This window comes from Rhinoderma darwinii, chromosome 2, assembly GCF_050947455.1.
Source record: "Rhinoderma darwinii isolate aRhiDar2 chromosome 2, aRhiDar2.hap1, whole genome shotgun sequence".
Lineage (NCBI taxonomy): Eukaryota > Metazoa > Chordata > Amphibia > Anura > Rhinodermatidae > Rhinoderma > Rhinoderma darwinii.
Window position 1 is genome coordinate 437,157,344 of NC_134688.1, and position 23,159 is coordinate 437,180,502.

Sequence of the window (23,159 nt, forward strand, 5' to 3'; positions counted from 1 at the left end):
CATCTACTTTTGGGATCTCATCCCAAGGCTTAGTGTCCTCTGGATCAAAGAGAAGTCTGTTTTTAAAATTTCTTGAAATGAAGAGCCTTTTTTCTGAATCTTCCCATTCAGTTGTCACTATTCTTTTGAGATTTTCGTTTACCGGAAAAACCCTTGTTTTCTTTTCCGTTAGACCTCCAAACATCTCATCCTGGATGGTATGTGGTTGGTCTTCTTCGGGAATATCCATCTTTTCCCGTATAACTTGAATTAAGGTATCCGACATCTTGGAAGAGAAGAAGAATTTTTTCTCTTGAGTGGAAGAAGTTGAAGGCAAGAGTTCCTCTCCTTCTTCTAACTCACCCTCCGATAGGTAATAACACTCCTGCTCAGAGTCAGACCCATGAGAAGGAGAACAAAATATTTTTGATCCACTTCAATCCGTGGTCTTTTTGCCCGGGAGTGTGAGGGAGTTTCTTGCGGAGGGGTGAGGGATGCTACTGACTGACCCACTTCTTCTTTACGAATCATAGCCCTAAGTTCAGACATAAACGTTGGTTGTTCCTCCTTTAGTATTTTTGCAATACAATCCTGACACAATTGTTTCCTATGGGACTCTGTCAATTTTTTTGCACAAGTCGCACATTTTTAACCTTCTTTTTATCAGTTTGTCTCTGAGAGGAATCTTTTTCCTAGAGAAAACAGAAGGTAGGTAAAGTATGGTGTACATACATAAGGGGTCATACCCTTCCCAAAGGGTGAGGCTCACGTGACCCTGGGACATATCTGGAGTTCCATCAGGACGAGGAAGTTCCATACCGCGACAGGTAACAGGCAATGCAATATGCAATCCACAAAAATAATCCAAGTTAGAGTTATAAGCTCTAACTACATACCTGTGCGTGTCCCTTTAAATGCAGGCGTTTTGAATTTCCCGCCTTCCAAGATGGCCGCGGACCGGAAGTAGCCCGACGTCATTTCCGGTCGGCTATTCGTCTCCAGCGTGTTTCCTTTGGAGTGCAGCCGCCATGACTGAGGCTTGCTATGCGGTGCGAGGATCCCTGCCGGTGCGTCCACGTTTATGGAGCTGCCGGTCCCCGCCTGGTCCACGGCCCGGCCGAAGCCTGCTTGGGAAACCCCAGCCCCCACACACTACCAGAACCCTGCCTAGGATTCCTCCGGTAGGTGTCTCAGGGTGGGAGCTAAGGGACCCCTCGTTGGAGGGGTGTTAGCCTGGGCTTTAGGGGGAAGAGAAGGGGGAGTGCACAGACCCCCCGATCTTGCCCCCTGCCCGAGTTTCTTTCCTGCACTAACACAGGAGCGACGCTCTCTGCTCCTGACCCTGTAGGGACAGGAAGAACACTGGCAAGTGGGTGGTGGGAGGGGCCTTTTAACCTCTCTGTCTTCCTGTCCCTACAGAGGTCAATAGGGCAACCTCCTGTAGTGCTGTCATGAGGGATGTACTGGAAAAAAAATCTAAATTTAATTTTTTGTCAAAATCGCCCAGCCCTACCTACAAGGCGTCTAATTCCAATTTTTCTAGCCTTTCCGTGTAAGAACAGAGGTGTAGCTAGGTTCTCCTGCACCCGTGGCAAAGATTCAGTTTGTCGAGTCCCCCCCAAATTCTTTCTGACATCTCCTTCCCCCTTGACGTATTTGCTTTATCTACCAATCAATGAGGTGTATTTTTTTCTTTTTTTTTATGTAACTCAAGCATAAAACCATTCATACATTTTACAAGTGATATAGTTATATCATAATAAGAACATTAAAGAGGTCAGTGTGCCTGACTACAACAGAATGTATAACTGAGGCTAATGAGACTAAATGGTGACATAATGAAGAGCCTCCTCGTGTAGATAGTGCCACACAGTGCCCCCCTGTAGATAGTGCCACACCCTCCCCCTTGTAGATAGTGCCATACAGCCCCTCCTGTAGGTATTGCCGCACTCTCCCCATAGTAGATAAAGCAACACAGCCGCCCCACTTGTAGATAGTGCCACACCCCCTTGTAGATAGTTCCACATAACCCCCCCTTGTAGATTGTGCCACACAGCCCCCTGTAGACAGTGCCACACAGCCCCCTGTAGACAGTGCCACACAGCCCCGCTTGTAGATAGCGACACACAGCCCCCAAAGAAAAAAAAAATTGTACTCACCTAGCCCGGTTCCCGTGACCAACGGAGCAGCTCCACAGCCTCGTCAGCAGCTTATGAGATGGGATACTTGCGTAGGTAGGAGTGATCTATTGACGTCATTGTGCCGGCCTGCGCAGAGATCCTGCCCCATCACCTTTGTGAATGGCAGAGCAGGGAGCTTCCACCTTCATCCACATAGTATTCAAATCTAGCTGCGTCCTAAGGATGGTCATGCCGCATTCCCTGTAGCAGCTGCTATGTCTGCTATAGTGGTAGTTCCGCCACTGGCGGCAGCTGTGCCGGTGGCACCTTGTCAGTAGCGGCACCCCCTTCCTTCCCTCCCAGTTGCGCCCGGGACCCTGCCTGCCCCCTCCTAGCGACACCCCTGGTAAGAGACACCTCCTATCTGAATTAATAACCCTTCCAGTTCTCCTATATCCTTTTTACAATTTGGAGCCCAAAACTGAATCCCATATTCCAAATGTGGCCTTACAAGGGATTTATAGAGCGGTAATATAACATTGGGATTGCTGGCTTTTATCTTGTTTTATACACCCTAAAATTGCCTTTCGCAGCTGCTGCTTGACATGGAGTACTGCTGCTTAGTTTACTTGTAACCAGAATACCCAGGTCCTTCTCTTGTTCCGTTATCCCCAGCTTTATTCCATTTAATATATATGAATGAATACTATTATTGCGACCTAGGTGCAATACTTTACATTTATTAATATTGAAATTCTTCTGCCATATTTTTGCCCATGCTGCCAGCTTATCAAGGTCATTCTGTAATATTTTACAATCAAGCTAAGTTTTAAGTATCCTACAAAGTTGTCTAATGTCAGCAAATACTATATCCTTATTATCCCATTCACAAGGTAATTAGTAAAAAGATTAAAAAGAATTGGGTATACCAAAGATCCTTGTGGTACCACTACTGCTGAATTAAGTCTATTTTGAGTATGTACCATTTACAACGACTTTCTTTTCTGTCCCTTTCCCAATTCTCACCCCACATGCATATTGATACAATTGATAATGACAGTTCCTGAAAGTATACATACGGTAGGAAAACATATAGAAAAATTTCTAGGACACGTTGCAAAAATAGTAATGTCATCAATATTCGGAACTCATACAATGTAAATGTATAACTCCCTTAGGCCCCATGCACACGAACGTAAAAACGCCCGTAATCACGGCCCGTAATTATGGGCCAATAGACTTCTTTTGGCCACGGGTACCTCCCCGTATGCTTACGGGAAGGTGCCCGTGCCGTTGAAAAATATAGAACATGTCCTATTTCAGGCCGGAATTAAGGCACTGGCAGGCTCATAGAAGTCTATGGGGCTCCCGTAATTACGGGTGACTACGTGTGTGCACCCGTCAGGGGATAGTCACTGTCCAGGGTGCTGAAAGAGTTAAACGATCGGCACTAACTCTTTCAGCACCCTGGACAGTGACTTCTGATCACACTATAGTTCAACCTGTAAAAAAATAGAAGTTCATACTTACCCAGAACTCCCTGCTTCTTCCTCCAGTCCGGCCTCCCGGGATGACTTTTCAGCCCATGTGACCGCTGCAGCCAATCACAGGCCAATCACAGGCTGCAGCGATCACATGGACTGCCGCGTCATCCAGTTAGGTTGGGCTGGATGTCGAAAGAGGGACGCGTCACCAAGACAATGGCCGGGTAAGTATGAATTTCTTTTACTTTTTCTGCGGAAAGGGCTGTCCCTTCTCTCTATCCTGCACTGATAGAGAGAAGGGGCTGCTGATTAGTGCAGTGCAATTTTGCAGCGAAAACAAGCCCGTAAATACGGGTGGAATACTGGTGCAATACGGGTCGAATACGTGTGACCAAGGAAAAAAATACATTCATGTGCATGGGGCCAGACTGTGGTCATCTACCTGTAGCAGCAATGCATGACCAATATAGAAGTTACCTGCAGAGTATTTAAGAAACATTTCTGAAAAAATTCTCAATATCAGAAACATTTCTGCGTTTAAGATAAATTTTAGACAGCTTTAAAATTACACCAAAATTGCAGCTCTACCGGCAAATATTAAGTCACGCCAAAATTTGACATCCCTGGCTTCAAACACCCATGACTGCCAGCCTGCCATACTCTCTGAGCAATGATGAAGAAGTTTCCATTGAAATCAATAAACATGTGTATTGCAGTCCCACTTATTTCAATGAGAACCTGGTCAGAATTGCTGATAGATATGTAAATCTCAGGGACACAACCTTTGATAGAGAACCACAGCCCCCTCATTCTTGCACTCTGTGGGGGTCCCAGCTCACAAACCACATTGTTTGCAGTATCATTGCTCCATATGATTTTGGTAGAATTTTCAGGGAAAATGCCACTGTTCACGGGCAGCCTAAGAACTGAAGATCATTTTAGATTTAACCTGTTATTTTTTTTAAAGCATAAAGTACAAAGAATCATCGCAAGTTACCTGGAGATGCACATTGCAGCAGTGCTACAGATTTGCCACCGGGGGCAGCGCACATATCCAAGACTGTCTCTCCATGCTTGACATCTAATGCTAATACTGGGAGAAGGGAAGACGCATTCAGTATGTAATACCCTTTAATCTTGCCAGTTTGATGACGCTCTGAAGGAAATTTTCCAGGATTCCTATTGATATAGCACGTCAATGTTTTTGGAAAGGTTTGATGAGTGAGCTGATGATAACCGTTCATCAATAGATGTTTCTTGGTCTCTGAAGTGCGCTGGAAGTTATTCAGTAACACCGCATACTGCCAGAGGCCCGGCGTGGTCAGCACTTCCCTGGTGATTATATATATAGTTACACGCATATATTCATTTTACATCCTGAAGACACCGATTCAAAGATCTTGTAACAATCCACATATACATGAGACTTCAAAGCATTATTGTTCTGCAAAAAATCATAAAGGACCCCATGTATCTTATAAAAACGTATCCTCTGTGGCCATAACAACCAATCCAAATTCCAGTTTAATGCAGAAAATTAACATGTACCTATCATTAGAATTTTTGCATAAACCAGTAATATATGTAGATACATTAAAATGTATATTGTATTATATTAGGGTAATGTGGCGTCTTCTTAACCTTCCAGTAACCTGTAGATCCCCTTCAGGGACTGAACACACACGGCGTAAACACTGCGGATTTTCCGCAACGGATTCACTGCGGAAAATGTGCAGCGTATTACAGTAGAAGCAGTGTGGGGTGAGATTTCAACAAATCTCGTCCCCACACAGCGGAAAAAAGGGCCGAAAAAAACCGCACGTAAATTATACCTGCGGTGCGGATTTTCCAACTGCAGCGTGTCAATTAATGCTGCGGAATCGTAGCTCTTCTGTCAAGGGTTTTCCCCATTGAATTCAATGGGGTGCTTAAACCGACTACAAAGCAGTGTGTGTCGCAACATTTGCGGCAGAATCACAGCGATTCCGCCACAAAAATCTCAAGTAAGAAAAAATAAATAAAGTTATACTTACCCAGAGTTCCCTGCTTCCTCTCCAGTCCTGCTTCCTGGGATGACGTTTCATCCCATGTGACCGCTGCAGCCAATCTCACAGGCTGCAGCGGCCACATGACCTGAAACGTCATCCCAGGAGGTCTGACAACGCACAGAGAAAAGGGAGGAGTAAATATGAAAGTTTTTTTATTTTTTATTTTCTGGCACTGCTTTATGCTTTTTTTCGCACGCATTCCCTGCAGGTTTCAAGGCGGATAGGTTTGCGAAGCTTAACGCAGCGTATCTGCCCAGAACATGCCGTGTGTATTCCTACCCTCAGACTCCAGAAACCATTTCAGTCACCATAATAATCCATCTAGTGTGAATAGTAGACAGGGAGGAGGGAGATGCAGCTGCAGCTTCTCAATGTTTTAGTGACATGATAACTGAAAGGAGAAAGCGAACCAGGAAGACATTTAGTTGGTTAAGATGGTTGTGCTGCGGTGCGGTGGTCTCTCTTTTAAGTAGTTTTAATTTGTGGCCTTATAAAAACATTTCCGCAAAGATTTTGTAACTTAATTAGTAAACTTACCTGACCATTTGCCACTGATCCCCCAGTTCATTTGTATACGTTTTATCAAAATAATCAAGCACGACCCGGCAAATCTGTCTCTTCAGCCTTGCCATCTGTTTGCACAGGAAACCAAAAACACACACAAAATAAAAAGTGCTAAGAACAGACAAACACGCTTTCACAGAAATAACATGGAAAGGGGAGAAAAAAGTATGAATATTAATACGTCCTCTCTAAAAAACAAAAAAGAAAAAACTTTCAAAAACAATCTTTTTGGATCCATCCTTTTTTTTTTGGGGGGGGGGGGGATTCATATGGAGGGAACACATGCATATAAAAAGCCCATACATGTATATATAAACATATACACAACTTGTGGAGATGAGTAAGATACCACAGTGACCCCATAACGGAGAAGACCGAGGATCTTTACTGTTGTTTATGGTGGGGCAAGGCACAGCATAAAGGAGCGCAATGCCTCATCCTGAACAAGGCGGTTGCGCCATATGAAATTGCCCCCCCTTCCCATAGGACATCAATGTACTATATGGATTATGAATGATTTATTGCAAGGGGACAAACCAGCCGGTCAGAGGAAGGAGTTTTTTTTCTCCATAACCTTTTGAAGTGCCGTTTATAAAGATTTTATTACATTTATACATATGACATCCTTGTTTATAATAATATTCCCTTATATTAGGATTAAAGTTGCTTCAATGTGGAGCTTCCACTCAATATCCCCAAAAAAAGAGCATGACAGTGGCTTCCTCATTCTTCTGACACGTCATCCACGAAACATTCGCGCCCTACATACCGGTACCGGATGATCACGAGATCTATGTCAGCAGATAATGGCACGGCCTTGTGTGACACAGAGGAAGCCGCTTCATGGCAGACAACACTCGTTACGTTCCATGTGACAACAATGGCACTAGACAATTAGGATTCGTCAGCTTTTACTGCCAATTGTAGATCTTGCAAAATGGCATGACTGGCACACTTTAAGTTCTGAAGGGAAGCTCCAATGAAAACTGGCACTGCCCATTTTACTTATTCCTTGAATGAATGTCTAGAATGTGGAATTATTTGGCTCTGCTTTTTGCTAAACTTGGATATGTTTGGATCGCAACCCATCCAGATTCACTAATATTAACAGAAAGGGAGCCCATAGTTGGAACCAGGCCCAACTAGCCGAATCCCACCTCTGCCGGTTAATGGTGTTTGCCAACTGAAACCTTTCCAGCTGCCAATGCAAATTATGATCACACTTAGGCCCCATACACACGACCGTAAAAACGTCCGTAATTGCGGGATCTGCAATTACAGACCCATTCGCTTCTATTGTGCACAGACCCCTTCCTGTTTGTTTACGGGAAGGTGCCCGGGCTGTAGAAACGTTCAGAAAATTATGGAACATGTCCGTTCTTTTGCATTTTACGGGCTGTGCTCCATACTGTGTATGAGAGCACCGCCCGAAAATGCGGCGGCTGTCAGTGCCCGCAATCGCGGGCCATGATTACGGGCTTAGACCCCACGCACACGTCTGTATTTTCATCCATCCGTTAATACTGCCTGTAAATACGGATCCGTAGTCATCCGCAACTTATCCGCATATACGGAACAGTATCCGCAAATACGGTCCATAGTGCATACGTAATGCATCCGTATATACGGATCCGCAAAAACCATAAAACCACAAATGATGTGCGACATCTGCAAACCTGGCGTAACCTAGCAACGCTTCCATAATTCCGGACGGCTACGAATACACATCCGTAGCCGTCCGTAATTCCGGAAGCACCCATAGACTTCTATGGGGAGTCCGTGCCGTCATTCCGGACAAGAATAGGACATGTTCTATATTTTATGGATCATTTCTACAGAACGGACACCCATCCATAAAAATACGGAGAGCTGTCCGTAGCCCATAGAAATGAATGGGTCCGTAATTACGAATGAAAAATACGGTTGAGTGCATGGGGCCTTAGGCCTGGTCTCCACAGGTTGGATACGCTGCGTAAAATTACGCAGCGTATCCGTCCAATAACTCGCAGGGAATTCCACCCCGAAAAGCCGCACCAAATTGTAGTGCAGGTTTTCTGGTGGAATCTCCGCTACGGAAAGCGGTGGCAAAAAAAATAAAATTATTACAGACGATTTTTTACGGTTGTATGCATGGGGCCTTACTCCACGACATCGTCATGGCGACGTGTCCTTCTGTTCTGAGTGCAGCTCGGCCTCCTGGGATGACGTTGCAGCTTATATGACCGCTGCAGCGCGTGACTGGCGACAGGAGTCACATGGGATAAAACGTCATTCCAGGAGGCCATGACAATAGCCAGGGGTATGTATACGATTTTCTATTAATTTAACATCATAAAAGTTATAAAAAAAAATCGGCATTTGTGATGTAACGCGGCAGAATTCACAACACTTGGCTATTTTTTGCAGGTTTTACATCCCCATTAAATTCAATGGGGAAAACCACGAATACGAAGCATAAACTGACATGCTGCCGATTTAAATTCTGTATCGTAGGTCAATTTATGAACGTTTTCGCTGCAGATTTGTTCAAATCTCATTCACTTTCTACAAACCTCATTCTGGATTATCGCACAGCCATAAACTCACTTATAAAGAGCAGAAAACTTGCAGGAAGAATGCCCAAAATAAATTGTTTAGACAAAATATGCCACTATACGTTTTATTTATTCATCTTGTAATTGTTTCTTTCTCCTGTCTCTGAAATGACACGTTATCATGTTGCAGTTTTGTGCTGGTAACAAAGTGTTACATCACCAGTTTCTGGATTATCGGATTCCGGATAAAAGGAATTTGACTGTATATGGACGTTCTTTTTGTACAATACACCAGGCATTATATTTAGGATACAGAAATAACTTTGTATTCACAGAGTAAAGCAGCTGGGGTGAAACACCTGTACATCATACAGACCGTGCGTGTCACTACTACATATAGTATATTCATATACGACTGATATGGGAGGTGTGGCTTATTTATCGTGAGGGAGAACATGTGAAGGACACAGCTGCCTCATAGCCATGTAATGGGATGTTCTGTCATTACGAGCACTCACCTGTCATGCTGTGATATCCAGTAATGTCGTGATATAAACACAGTGACCATTCATTTCTAACCTGTAACCACGTGCAACAACATTCCAGATTCGAAAGGGTCAAATCCGTGAGAGAATTAGCGATCACGTGACATCTTCCAGTATCCACGTCACTTCCGGGACCAGCGCATTCTGGGAACAGTAGTTCAGCGGGGTTCCTAACGCCAGAAGAATCTGCGGGGTTTTTCCACTAAAGTAAGCTGTAGGGGTCAGCACGCCTGTTGTTTTGAAACTACAACTCCCAGCATTCCCTCACAGCCTTTGGCTGGCATATTAAAGCCTCCTACTCTCAGGGAATGATGGGAGTTGTAGTGTTACAACAGCTGGTGGGCCGAAGGTTGCTGACCCCTGAATTAAGACCGGGCTGTCTGGTGGCAATGGTGTAACAATTGCAACACCAGCCGTTATGATCCACTGTGAAGTTAAATTGGCCATATTTGTTTTGGGCAATGTTTCACCTGAGGGCGTTTGTTATGTTTTTATAGTGTATAAGAGAACATTCCAGAGCTCCGTGAGGCTGCAGAGCTGTACATTATAACTGTACACACATTATAGCAGTGACTATTATTATGTCAAGGTGTCCCATGTGGGGGTCAGCGGTCCGCTCTATGATCTTGCAGCACTGGGGTCCTGGGTTCGAAAAACGATCAATGACAACATCTGCATGGAGTTCGCATGGACTCGTTTCTTCCCACATCAAAGATACCTGATGGTTAATTAATTTCTACGTTGGTCTACGACGACCCAGCAGAGCCATCACATCATTTCTTCCACCAGCAGCGGGACCAACCAGGAGAGTTGTACGTAACAAATGTAGATAATGAACACAAAATCAAAACAATCCTGTCTGGGCACCCGCACGATTGTCCGTGCTGACACTAAGCGGCATTGGCCGTGACCCCGGGGTTAAAGGGTCACTGTCATTTTAAAAAAGACGGCTGACACGCCATAATCTGTAGTCCATACATGGCTGACCCCGGCTCCCTCCCGAGAGGCAAAAAGGGCAAAAGCTTCTGCCTCTTTATTCTAGCAATTAGTGAGGGCCTCAGTACCGGGTCCCCCATAGATTAAACTTCACTCTTAGGGTATGTGCGCACACACTAATTACGTCCGTAATTGACGGACGTATTTCGGTACCGGACCGAACACAGTGCAGGGAGCCGGGCTCCTAGCATCATAGTTATATATGATGCTAGGAGTCCCTGCCTCTCTGCAGGACAACTGTCCCGTACTGTAATCATGTTTTCAGTACGGGACAGTAGTTCCACGCAGAGGCAGGGACTCCTAGAGTCATACATAACTATGATGCTAGGAGCCCGACTCCCTGCAATGTGTTCGGTCCGGTACTTGCGGCCGAAATACGTCCGTCAATTACGGACGTAATTAGTGTGTGTGCACATACCCTTAGGGTATGTTCACACGTACACGTCCGATACGCCTGAAGTTACGGAGTTGTTTTCAGGAGAAAACAGCTCCCGAATTTCAGAGGTAATGGCGAGTGCAGGAGTTTTTCGCTGCGTCCATTACGGACGTAATTGGAGCTGTTTTTCTATGAAGCCAATGGAAAACGGCTCCAATTACGTCCCAAGAAGTGACAGGCACTTCTTTGACGCGGGCATCTTTTTATACGCGCCGTCTTTTGACAGCGGCGCGTAAAAAAAAAAGTCCGTCTCACTTATTGGGCCATCTGTATGGAAGACTAAGCAGTGGTCCTCGTTCTTAAAGTGGTTATTGGCGTTCTGCTCATTAGTAAAACCCCTCTTATAAACCACCTTAACAAAACGCCCAACATTTTTCATTTTCTAATACAAAGTTTTCAGTGGTTTTCAAACTTCTAGGATACATTCTGCATGTGTAATATATTGTAGAGGCTTTAAAAGGGCCCTATTCACACACGGTGGTAGTTGTTACACTGTAGTGAATGGGCTTTTATAAAAACATTGATTCCGTCACAAAACGGAAACCTGCCGGAATGGTGACAAACGAAAACCATTAGCAATGTTTCCGTCACCATCGATATCCATGGCGATGCAAACGGAAGCTAAGGTTTCCGTTTGACTTTCCGTTGAGGGGGTTCACCCGATGGAAACCCCTGAACGGAAAGCGAACGCTGATGTGAACCGGCCCTAAGAAGCACAATCCACAGGGATGCAGAGGATGGTACTGGGGTTCTCTAGCGGATATGATGTGCTCTATAGGCCTGCGCCGGGAATACATATAAACAATTGCTTGGAGTCACAGATTATTCTACGAGGAGACCACACACAGCATGTGTAATGCAACGTATGGCGACTTCTGAATTCCTATTGACATATTGCCCTTTTTCTATAGTTGTGTCCTCGTGGAGCACACAGATCTTTTAGAACTGTATCCTGCTATAGATGTGCCGTGTTCTTTATTAACTTCCAAACTCCATCTCCACAATGAGGTAAGGTCATGACTGTACCCTACTCACCAGTCCACAAGGGGCACTTAGGCCATGTTCACATGTGCCGGATTTGCTGCAGAAGAATCTGCATGGGGGTTAATGTTGATTTCACCCATTAAAACCCTGCAGCTTAGGTGGCATGCGCCATCAGATGTCGTATTACAGACATCGGCCTCTTTCGGACGAGCGTATTTTACATCCGTATTCCATCAGTTTTTTTGTAGACCGTAATAAGGAGCAAATGTTAGTCAATGGGGCTATTTACATGGGCGTATAAAATATGCGCATATTTTAAAAACGTAGCGTGCACTACTTTAATCTGTATTGCGGATGGAATACACCCATTGAAGTCTATAGAGAGTGATTAAAATGCAGATACCTCCTTATAAATCTACAGGGAGGTGACCGTGCTCCATAGAAATGAATGGGTCAGTATTTTGATCCGCAATTATGGTCCGTAATTGCTGATCAAAACGACAGTGGTGTGCACGGGGCCTTATAATGTAAGATTACGTCCGGGCCGCTTTATTCTTATTGAACCAGATATAAATCTCTCTTGGATATGACAACACACACAATAAAGAGAAAGTAAAGCCGTGCACTTTGCATTATTTACATGGATTTATTTGCGGTTTTGTAGTGTACCAGTGTGTTTGATAAAATTCTATACAATTATTATACACAGTACCATTGAAGATTATACTTAGCAGCAATAAGAAAGTCGCTACATGAACACAGTAAAGGCCAGGAATACTGAAATTATATGAATACATTGTCATGGCGGGAAAATGTAAGAAAAAATATATATATATAGAGCTTTTGGTCAGCTGTATGCAAGTTGTCTTTCTTTTTTGAGGATGCCAAACTATACCATAGAAGAACCTATGTAAACAGGGGCAATGAGGCTAAAGACGGGCACCAATGCTATAAAATAGCCCAAAAATTCTGGGCCTCATATAAAAAAAAAAAAAAGAGAATGTCCGTGTTGCCTATAGCAACCAATCCGATTCAGTTTCATCTTCTTAGAGCATATTTCAAAATAAGAGGTGATCTGAGTGGCTGATTTGGGCAACACCGACACTCTTTCAAAGGCCTTATTCACACAGTGGGGTTTTGATGCAGTTTTTCGATGCAGGATTAGGTGAAAAAGTATAACGGAAAGGACTTATTTTTTTGAATCCAGCTCCAACTTTGGCTAGAGAAAATGTATCAAAAACTGCATCCAAACTGTACTATGTGAATATGGCCTGAGGTTTTTTTTTTTTACATGAGGCCCTGTTTCTACAAACTTAACCTGTGGTTATTAGAAATGGAAGATCAAGTCACGTGGATAAATTATTTGTAATTAAATAAAATTATACTCCCGTGACAGATCCGCTTAGGCCAGATTCATACACTGGAAAATATCTAACGTGGAGCTTTGGATTTACACTCATTAAATGAATATGAGTTAAACCTGCAGCAAATTCTACATCACTTCCAGCCTTAAACAAAAATAAAACGCATAGCAAGCATTGTGCTTATCAGAAGACGCTGTAAAAACAAGTTTAAAATCTGTAAAATGTACAATATGAAATTTAAGAGAAAAAAAAAAAAGTTTAACACTGGATCAAAATAGTTTTTACTGTCTGGTAGATGATAGCGTTAGTGTCCCACGTTGTTATATCTGAAGTGCCATTATACCATCTTCCTTTGTGGTGATCCACAATGCCCATTCCGTTAACCCACAATCAGCCAACTTACTGATGACTGGTGACAGAACTCACTTGGCTACATCAGTTCCAATCAATTGGTGCCTTTTAATTCTGTAAGTATAAAATACTGGAGTCATCGGATGGTCACCAGTGCAAGGACACGTAAAAACATTACCATTCACTGCTGTACATCTCAAGAGATGACATCATGTGTGTCACTGTTGGGTCTTTGCCGCATTGTCAATGGCGGGAGGGGCTTTCCATAAAAATCTAATTTAAAACAAACAGCAAAACACAAGAAAGAAGGGTCCAATTAGTATTATAGGGTGCAAGTATTTCGATCCTTATAGGCAGCGCATGCAGAGTGAGTATGGTGCTCATCAGAACCAGCGCTAAATGGAAAAAGTAGATGATGAGGGTTAGTCGGAGGGATGGAAAATAGAATAAAAAATAAATAAATGCAATTGTCATGGTCCTAGAACTCTGGACAAAGGGGCTTCACAGCCCGGCAATACAGGATCACTGCCGCCATATGCAATCTCAAATATACCAGCCCTGAAGGGGTTGGCATGTTTTAAAGGGCACCACATCCCTATCAATACGGGAATCAGTGGAGTCCCAGCTCATGGCCCCACGTTGAGGTCTTCTGATAGGTCTCGGCAAAAGAACTAAAAGTGGAATTCCCCTTTAATTTAGATTGCAATAAGGGCTTGTCTACTGCAGCTTGTGAGCGACTTACCCCCACTCACACTGACCCTCTTGCTTATCTAAGCACAGTTATTTTTAATTGAGTTCCAGTTTAGAGTTTGCCACCATTCCTAGCTGCATCAGACTATGTTCACACTACCGTCGTAACTTCCATTTATAATGGAAGCCATGATGCTGCAATACATCTGTCTGTACAACAGAACCAAAACGGTGACCCATGGTCCCATTGACTTTTAATGGTGTCCGTCAGGATTCTGTAGTTTCGATTACAAAAATAATGCTGCGTGGTCCACTTTTCTTGCCGTCAATTTCCGAACAATCTGAGGAGACGCAACGGTAACAAGAGCGTCAGTGCACTATTATTAACTGGACTGTGTGGAGAATTAAACATGCAGTACAGGGCTCTGTTCACACTTGCGTTGTGTGCCGTCTCAGGGCTCCTGTTATCTAGGAGTTGAAGAATAGCGCAGTCTGTAAGTGCTATTCTTGCCATAAAAAAAAAATACTAAAACCTAGATGTGAACCTGAAGGACCCCTTTATAAAAGACAATGGGGTCTGTAAGGATCCGTTGAAAAACAAACCTGCCATAGAGGTCATGGCTCAGTTATATATGGAAGCCATGACGCTAGCGTTCACATAACGCCTCATAATACAAAAAGAGGATATTTTACTTTAAAAGGGGTTGGCTAGTCCCAAAAAAAAAAAATTGATGGCCTATCCTCAGCATAGGCCATCAATATCTGATCGGCCAGGGTCTGACTCAACCTATGTCTAGATGTAACCGACACACATCTCCTCTTTAATAACAGACTACTGATAGCGTGGTGATGTCACTGCGTTTTTCCATTTTACGGGGTTGGGGTAACATGACATGACAATGAACATGATCCAGTAAAACCAGCAGTGAGAATGAGATGTTAGTAGCAAAGTCAGAGCGTCACCAATCGCAGGTAAATGAATGGCACAAAAGACAAAAAGGCTGAAAATGGATTTATTAAGTGTAAAGAACATCAAACCAAACAGAAAAATATAGATTTACTATGAAATTACTTCTATTGTGTAGATTATAATAAAAGTACTTTTATACCTGAAAACGATACAAATTGCCGTTGTGCCTATACATTTGGGAATTAGTCAGACGTCTTTATGAATTAACTCTCTAAGTGCTAAAATGCCCAATTGAGTTCCAAAAGATGGAACGGATTTTTAGTTGCTGAAATTTCTGCAACAAAATCTGCCGTGTGTGACTGCACCCTTATCATTTAGAACTGGCATGTATTGGGGAGGTTACACCAGCCCTCTGTACTTTGCAGAGAAGGCTGGCCACCAGTCCAAAATGCTGTAGTGCAGGGTATTTAGTAGTCAATCCCATATTCCACAATTCAGAAAGGGGGCAGAGGGCTTTTGTAACCTCAGCAATACACGCCAGTTAGGAATGCCCCCCTATTTTTATTTTTTTATCATTATTTTTAGAAGGACCTGTCCGCTCTTGTGACTTGTCCGTTTTAGTAAATAGTTATTTACTAGTATATACGTATTCCTTATATAACAATTCTGGAGCATCTTTTCTTCGTAACTCTGTGTTGTGCCACTCGTCTGTGATTTCTCCTGGAAATGGCATTACCATTCACCTTGTTAATGGGACATGTCCCCACAACCTATTGACTAGTGGAATGGTATTATCCATTCATTTTTAAATTTCCAGGAGGAATAACAGAGGAACGTCATAATGCATTTTCTAAAAAAAGATGCTCCAGAATGATTATTTCACGAGGAATATGTATTTAATTTACAAAGAAAAAAAAAGGTCTAAAAACTTTAATCCTGGAAATTCAGTAGAACATCAGGGGCCTGCATACAGAGTAGTAGGGACCAGGGTTGTATTTTACCAGCATTTCCGTAATTTAAGGATCCCGGTCTCATGAAGACATCACCTTTTCAAATTTTCAGGGGAAGCCACGTCTGGCCAGACATTTCCCATGCAGCAGCCGTGACGGGAAAAACGTATCATTACATGGCAGCCAATCAAATGTATGGCTGTAGATATAATGTATAGATGAACCAGGTCAGCCACAGCGTCTCCCCATTCTGGCACATGGGACAACTCTTTCCAGTACATATATATTAGTCCCCCCTCACCGACTACTTCTATACTATCCTGACATGACCTCATTGGGGTTCATGCAGTAAGATTTAAAGAAAAAAAAGCTGGTAAAGGAGAAAGGAAATACGAGAGACCGCAAACCAAAAAGACTGATGTCCCCTGCCTGTTAGGAAACAGCCGAACATGAAGAAAGCAATGTGTTATTAAGAGCGCCATTACCATGGAGATTAGAGGGCTTTGCATGCGAAGAAACAGAAGATAAAGGCATTCTACAATTACCATTATGAGGTGTTTCTCCAAGAGGCTCAAGTTTTGGAAGTCTAGTAACTTTTGGCGTTCCCCAGCCAACTACAGGGAAAACAAACATAATATAACTTACAATACGAGGTGAAATAACCGGCAAATGTCTCTGGAAATGGTAAGAGCAGAAAAAATTGGCCTCATTTATCAAAACGGTCTGACAGAAAAACCGGCATGGCTAAAACCGGCAACCAGAGGCCAACTGTGGTTGATATGGGCCACTAGGCCATTTTTTTTCTGTCAGACAATTTTCATAAATGAGGCAGATGAAATGAAACATAGTTTGGATACAATCTCCTAAAAATGGACAAAAACTGTCACAAAATGGATGTAAACCTTTTAAAAAAAAAAATCTTATAAAACTGATCAATAATTTACTATTCACAGTTAAGAATGCATTTTACAGTTCAGAAACTATAAACAGACTTAAAGAGGCTCTGTCACCAGATTTTGCAACCCCTATCTCGTATTGCAGCAGATCGGCGCTGCAATGTAGATTACAGTAACGTTTTTATTTTTAAAAAACGAGCATTTTTGGCCAAGTTATGACCATTTTTATATTTATGCAAATGAGGCTTGCAAAAGTACAACTGGGCGTGTTTAAAGTTATGTCCAAGTGGGCGTGTATTATGTGTGTTACATCGGGGCGTTTTTACTTCTTTTACTAGCTGGGCATTGTGACTAGAAGTGTATGATGCTGACGAATCAGCATCATCCACTTCTCTACACAACGCCCAGCTTCTGGCAGTGCACAGACACACAGCGTGTTCTCGAGAGATCACGCTGTGACGTCACTCACTTCCTGCCCCAGGTCCTGCATCGTGTCGGACGAGCGAGGACACATCGGCACCAGAGGCTACAGTTGATTCTGCAGCAGCTTCAGCGTTTGCAGGTAAGTAGCTACATCGACTTACCTGAAAACGCCGATGCTGCTGCAGAATCAAACGTAGTCTCTGGTGCCGATGTGGCCAACACGATGCAGGTCCTGGGGCAGGAAGTGACGTCACAGTGTGATCTCGCGAGAACACGCTGTGTGTCTGTGCACTGCCAGAAGCTGGGTGGTAACGAAGAGAAGTGGATGATGCTGATTCGTCAGCATCATACACTGCCATTCACAACGCCCAGCTAGTAAAACAAGTAAAAACGCCCAGATGTACGCACATAATACACGCCCAGTTGTACTTTAGAAAGCCTCATTTGCATAAATATAAAAATGGTCATAACTTGGCCAAAAATGCTCGTTTTTTGAAGAAAAAAAAAAAACGTTACTCTTATCTACATTGCGGCGCCGATCTGCTGCAATAGGAGATAGGGGTTGCAAAATCTGGTGACAGAGCCTCTTTAAATACTGATCCCAAAAATACTTCCATGACATTTCACAAGACTCTGTGGTGGTCTGACAGCTGGGACCCCCACCGATGAGGACTAACAGGTTCTAATAAAGAATTGCCTGCATATATGGGGCCACATCTCCGCTAAACGCCCTGGACTAAGATCAGAGGGAGTCCCGGCTGCCCAGACATGTCAAAGTCAACCATGGAAAAACCCCTTTAACAATAAAATGACATAGTAAAAAGCTGCAATATTAATAAATACACTGACAAACCGCATAGAAAATATTTAAAAAGAGCATATAAAATATCGTTTCTTTACAAGCATAATGAAGACGAGCTATACAGAAAGATTATTGCAATGTTTGTGTAATCTAATATATAAAATAATGTAATCCATTGGACTGTTTAATCAGTGAAGTTATTTTCGCATTTGAACAATTCTATAAAGCCCCGATGGAGAGACGGTCAATGTCCAGGAGTTATAGCAAGATATACAGAAAGCCCTCTTCAGTATTGTCCATAATAAAACTAATAATAATTTATTTGGATATCTTCCAGCAGGAGGCGCATTTCTTTACTCACCAGGTAATTGAGATGGGGGTGTAGTCGGGCTCTTTAAATCAGACTCCTCTGCACTTAATGGTTCTATTTTATTATTTCTTTTCATTTTCAGCTTTTTCGTCTTCTTTTTGCTTTGAACTTAAAAAAATAAAATAAAAAAAATGAAGAAATAAATTAGAGGGAACGGATCATGTAATTTTATTATTATTTCAATGTAAATATGCAGAAGAGAAATAATGTGTGTAATATTTCTTTAAATGTAGCTATTTGTTTTTAAAAAGCCCCTGGGGTCGGCCATATTGAAGGTGAACACTTTTTTTTTTGCCTTGACTGTATAGAAAGTGCAGCAGACTGTGTGTGCTTTATGGCAGCTGCAATGAATGGGAGTTCATGAACTGTATAAGTCTATAGACACTTTTCTGTCTCCAGAAAGTGAGTACAGCCCCCTCCCCAGAGACCAGGCAGTGGTAGGAAGCTGCATACAGAGCCTTATATAGGAGTATAATGTATAGTGTTATCACACCTTATCTAGTGCCCCAGAAGAAAAATAGAGCCGTATCCGTTATTAAAAGGGTTCTCAGCTTTGGACAATCCGTACGTTTTAGAAGAGTCCCTTGCAAATAATCTGATCACAAAATGTCCATCTGTAGGGACCATCAGTTGTAATCTGTGGTGAAACCTGGCAGTAAGTGTTTAATTTCCCTGCAGCGCCACCACAGGAGAAATCAAGCAATAGGCAGTGCCCATTTATTTCAATAGGATGTCTGTGCAGGACAGAACAAGTCCTCCAGAGTGAGAGACGCTCTTTGTAACACTCTGGCCAATAGATGAGGATCTTAAACTGAGGACCCTCCCTCTCTGGACTCAGATTTCCCTAATAGGGTATAGGACAATGGGTTTCCAAAACTAAGCAACCCCTCTAAACCCCCTTCCCTGTAATATGACTTTGCTCACCCTGCCTACGGAAAGGTCAGCCTGTGTGTGCTCCAGTGGCTAGTGTGGAAATAAATCATCAAGATGGATCTACTCCATTGAAGTAAATTTGAAGACAAAATCTTCAAACAAGTATTACTTACAAAAAAAAAAAAAAAAAAAAGTGATTCGGAGATAATGGGGTTGTTCCGGAATGTGTATATAATCCAACAACCCGGCATTACCGACATGGTCCCCGCCACCCCCCAGCCCTGTGCACAAGAAAACACCCCCTCAGGTCTGACCCATGGGACTGCTTTGCAGGAGGCAGCGTAATGACAAACATCCAATGAAGCCCACATTTTGACTGCACCATTTGATATACAGGGTGGGCCATTTATATGGATACACCTAAATAAAATGGGAATGGTTGGTGATATTAACTTCCTGTTTGTGGCACATTAGTATATGGGAGGGTGGAAACTTTTCAAGCTGGGTGCTGACCATGGCGGCCATTTTGAAGTCGGCCATTTTGTATCCAACTTCAGTTTTTTCAATGGGAAGAGGGTCATGTGACACATCAAACTTATCGAGAATTTCACAAGAAAAACAATGGTGTGCTTGGTTTTAACGTTACTTTATTCTTTCATGAGTTATTTACAAGTTTCTGACCACTTATAAAATGTGTTCAAAGTGCTGCCCATTGTGTTGGATTGTCAATGCAACCCTCTTCTCCCACTCTTCACACACTGATAGCAACACCGCAGAAGAAATGCTAGCACAAGCTTCCAGTATCCGTAGTTTCAGTTGCTGCACATCTCGTATCTTCACAGCATAGACAATTGCCTTCAGATGACCCCAAAGATAAAAGTCTAAGGGGGTCAGATCGGGAGGCATTTCTTCTGCGGCATTGCTATCAGTGTGTGAAGAGAGGGAGAAGAGGGTTGCATTGACAATCCAACACACTGGGCAGCACTTTGAACACATTTTATAAGTGGTCAGAAACTTGTAAATAACTCATGAAAGAATAAAGTAACGTTAAAACCAAGCACACCATTGTTTTTCCTGTGAAATTCTCGATAAGTTTGATGTGTCACATGACCCTCTTCCCATTGAAAAAACTAAAGTTGGATACAAAATGTCCGACTTCAAAATGGCCGCCATGGTCAACACCCAGCTTGAAAAGTTTCCCCCCTCCCATATACTAATGTGCCACAGACAGGAAGTTAATATCACCAACCATTCCCATTTTATTTAGGTGCATCCATATAAATGGCCCACCCTGTACATGAGGCCCAGATCATCCCATATACACATTAATAACTTTTTATAGTAAAATCTTACAATAATATATAAAAAGGTACCTGATTCCCTCCGTTCAGAAGGATCTACATTTGTATCATCCTGCTCCAGCTTCTGGGCCAAGGCATCTTTGTAGGATTCTAATAAATGTCCATCCTGAGATGCCCGGCCGCTCTCACTCCCGTCACTGCCGGAATCCATCTCTTCTTCTTGTGCCTTGGGCTCCAGGGCAATGTCTACCCCATTCTGTCCATTCACCATTTTTTGACGCTTTTTCTCCTTTTCCTTCCTGATTTGGTCTTCGTTCTAGCGATAAAAAGAGGAAATATTTTGCAATTCAAAGCAGCTTTGGTCATGAGCGGAGAAAAACTTGGCCAAACAGGTGTGTAATGTTTGTTCAGCTGTCCCTTATAGAATATATACAATATACAGCTTCTATTGTACTCCACGTGTGTTCCCCTAGACAGGTGTTCTCTATAGAAGTTATCATGTGTCCGGCTATAAAACTAGGTTCCATCTGCCGTGTGCTGCCGAGTTCCTATCAATGACTGGTTTGTGAATCAGGCTTCACATTGATTTCTTGTTATAAAACCAGATCAAAGTCCAACCCAACAGGATAGAAAGATTATACACACACACAGTAAATACTGCGCTCTATGATGATATACCTCCATGATAACGGCGGATATAGGCTGGAATGGATTGACGATCGGAACAGATGTGTCTTCGTCTACCATTTGTCTCCCCTCTCGCTCAGCTTCTTCCCTTTCCCTTTCTTCTCTGTAGATAATGAAATGAAACATTAATATGTTTTGACACAACCACTGCAGAATCCATTACAGAAACTCAATCCGCAGACCGGCCGTGACGGTATGAGGTTACATTTTACATACGATCCAACCAATGAGAAGAGGCAGAAGCTGGAAAAATTGTTTAGAAACTTAATAAATATAATCTCTCTATTTAATAGGTATTCGAGAACGGCTGACCGAAAGTTGTTTGTTTGGTAGTTATTGTGCCAGTTACAGATGTAGCAGAGTTAAGTCAGACAATGCAGTAGAGCTGAATTGGTCATTTGATACAACTCATGAGCTCAGTGTTTTTCTTAGGCCTACAGATGAACCTTCTGATATACCCCAAGAATTGCTCATTCCCAAGTAAAATAATACAGGACAAGCCAAAGAAAATCCTATACAGCTACTCCTCTATCTAACCTCTCCATAGGCATCAATGACTGCTGTGGCCCGCTGGCATCCTTAGGGTCCATTTAGAAAATGTGGTAGAGGTGTTCGGTTTTACCACGATTTAATATGTTTTTCTAAACAGTTGCAGAGAAAAATGCACCAAATCACAGTAAAAACCCATGCGGTTTTCCAAAGATATCAGATAGGCAGTGAGATCTGCCAACAGAAAACTAATGTGTAGGGATAGCTTAAATGGAGCTTCAACATTTTAGACTGAAACCCTGTTATAGATGCCGGTTTAAAACAAGCGCACTATGGAAATGAAGGTGCTGAGAGGCATCACAAGCCCACAGCCTCCACACAAATGCCATGGATGCAGTCAAATATAACCAAGAGGCACGGTTACTACACCTGCTGAGCGGTTTCCTAAAAGCATCTAATACATTCCCCCACGTTACCTCTAATCTGCAATCTCTAGTAATGACAGAGTTAAAAATTCCAAAACCCTGAAGACAGGTACACCAGTTATTGGGCCTACAGATCTTAATAGGTCAGTAAGCGCTGGGAGCTCTTTCCTTCCCCAAGCACACAGCTTAGAGGAAACACTGGGTGCTCCTACTTTAAGAGTCACTGTTGTTACAATTTTCCCCCCTAAATAATACAAGCGGTGATAAAAAAAACAACTTTGTAATATATCTTATTACATAAAAATGCCTCTTTTTCCACTTATCAGACTCCTCTCCTCCCTCGATCACTCTGCAATTCATTGGTAAAATCCATCTTCAGTGAGGCAGAGATCAGGCAGATGATCAGCTCACTGAGGGATCAGTTCAGAGCTGCTGCCCATAGAAGTCTATGGAGAGCGAAAGGGGAGAAGAGGGAGCAGATAGAGAGAAAATACAAAGAAAGAGAGAACTTAAAAGAGGATCTCCTCCTCCTCTGTCCAGTCTATGGGAGAGATCATAGCGGCTAGACTCCACACCTGGAGCGAAGCTTAGGAAAAACGGACAATTGAAGTTATAGCTTGTAGAGGGGAAAACTGCTGATAAATGCAGAATACAAGTCATATAATGGCCAGAAATAGTGTAATTCCCCATGTACCAACATGACCGCTTATTCTGAAAAGTCACCTGAAACGACAATTAAGGACCTTTTACACGGGCCAATTATCTGGCAAACAAGCATTCACAGAAACAGGACAACGATCAGCTGATAAACGAGCAAACGCTCGTTCATCGGCTGATTGTATAGTTTGTGCAGCCAAAAAGATTATCGTAGTCTGCAGCACATCTTCCTGTAAACAGGGAGACGCGCTGCCGACATGATTGACATGTATGAGGACGAG

General features: G+C 42.8%; 2 protein-coding genes across 5 annotated transcripts in view; both read right to left on the minus strand.

Moving 5' to 3' along the window:
- NSUN3 (NOP2/Sun RNA methyltransferase 3) overlaps window positions 1-9,414 on the minus strand; it is a 50,580-nt gene extending 41,166 nt beyond the window's left edge. Inside the window, exons 1-3 of the mRNA XM_075854456.1 lie at window positions 9,248-9,414; window positions 6,169-6,263; window positions 4,581-4,915 (exon numbers count right to left, since the gene is read on the minus strand). Of these exons, the coding sequence (XP_075710571.1) occupies window positions 4,581-4,915; window positions 6,169-6,263 (430 nt within the window). The 5' untranslated portion in view covers window positions 9,248-9,414. The remainder of the gene's footprint in view (window positions 1-4,580; window positions 4,916-6,168; window positions 6,264-9,247) is intronic.
- A 3,093-nt stretch (window positions 9,415-12,507) lies between these two features.
- The window catches only part of ARL13B (ARF like GTPase 13B), a 53,483-nt gene continuing 42,831 nt past the window's right edge, over window positions 12,508-23,159 (minus strand). The window contains exons 7-11 of one of the 4 annotated variants that reach the window (XM_075854453.1): window positions 21,299-21,410; window positions 20,693-20,936; window positions 18,438-18,554; window positions 16,501-16,569; window positions 12,508-13,519 (exon numbers count right to left, since the gene is read on the minus strand). In XM_075854453.1, coding sequence (XP_075710568.1) covers window positions 13,500-13,519; window positions 16,501-16,569; window positions 18,438-18,554; window positions 20,693-20,936; window positions 21,299-21,410 — 562 coding nt within the window. In that variant the 3' untranslated portion in view covers window positions 12,508-13,499. Of the gene's footprint in view, window positions 13,679-16,298; window positions 16,570-18,437; window positions 18,555-20,692; window positions 20,937-21,298; window positions 21,411-23,159 lie in introns of those variants that run through there. The other 3 variants (XM_075854452.1, XM_075854454.1, XM_075854451.1) reach the window with 3 other exon arrangements.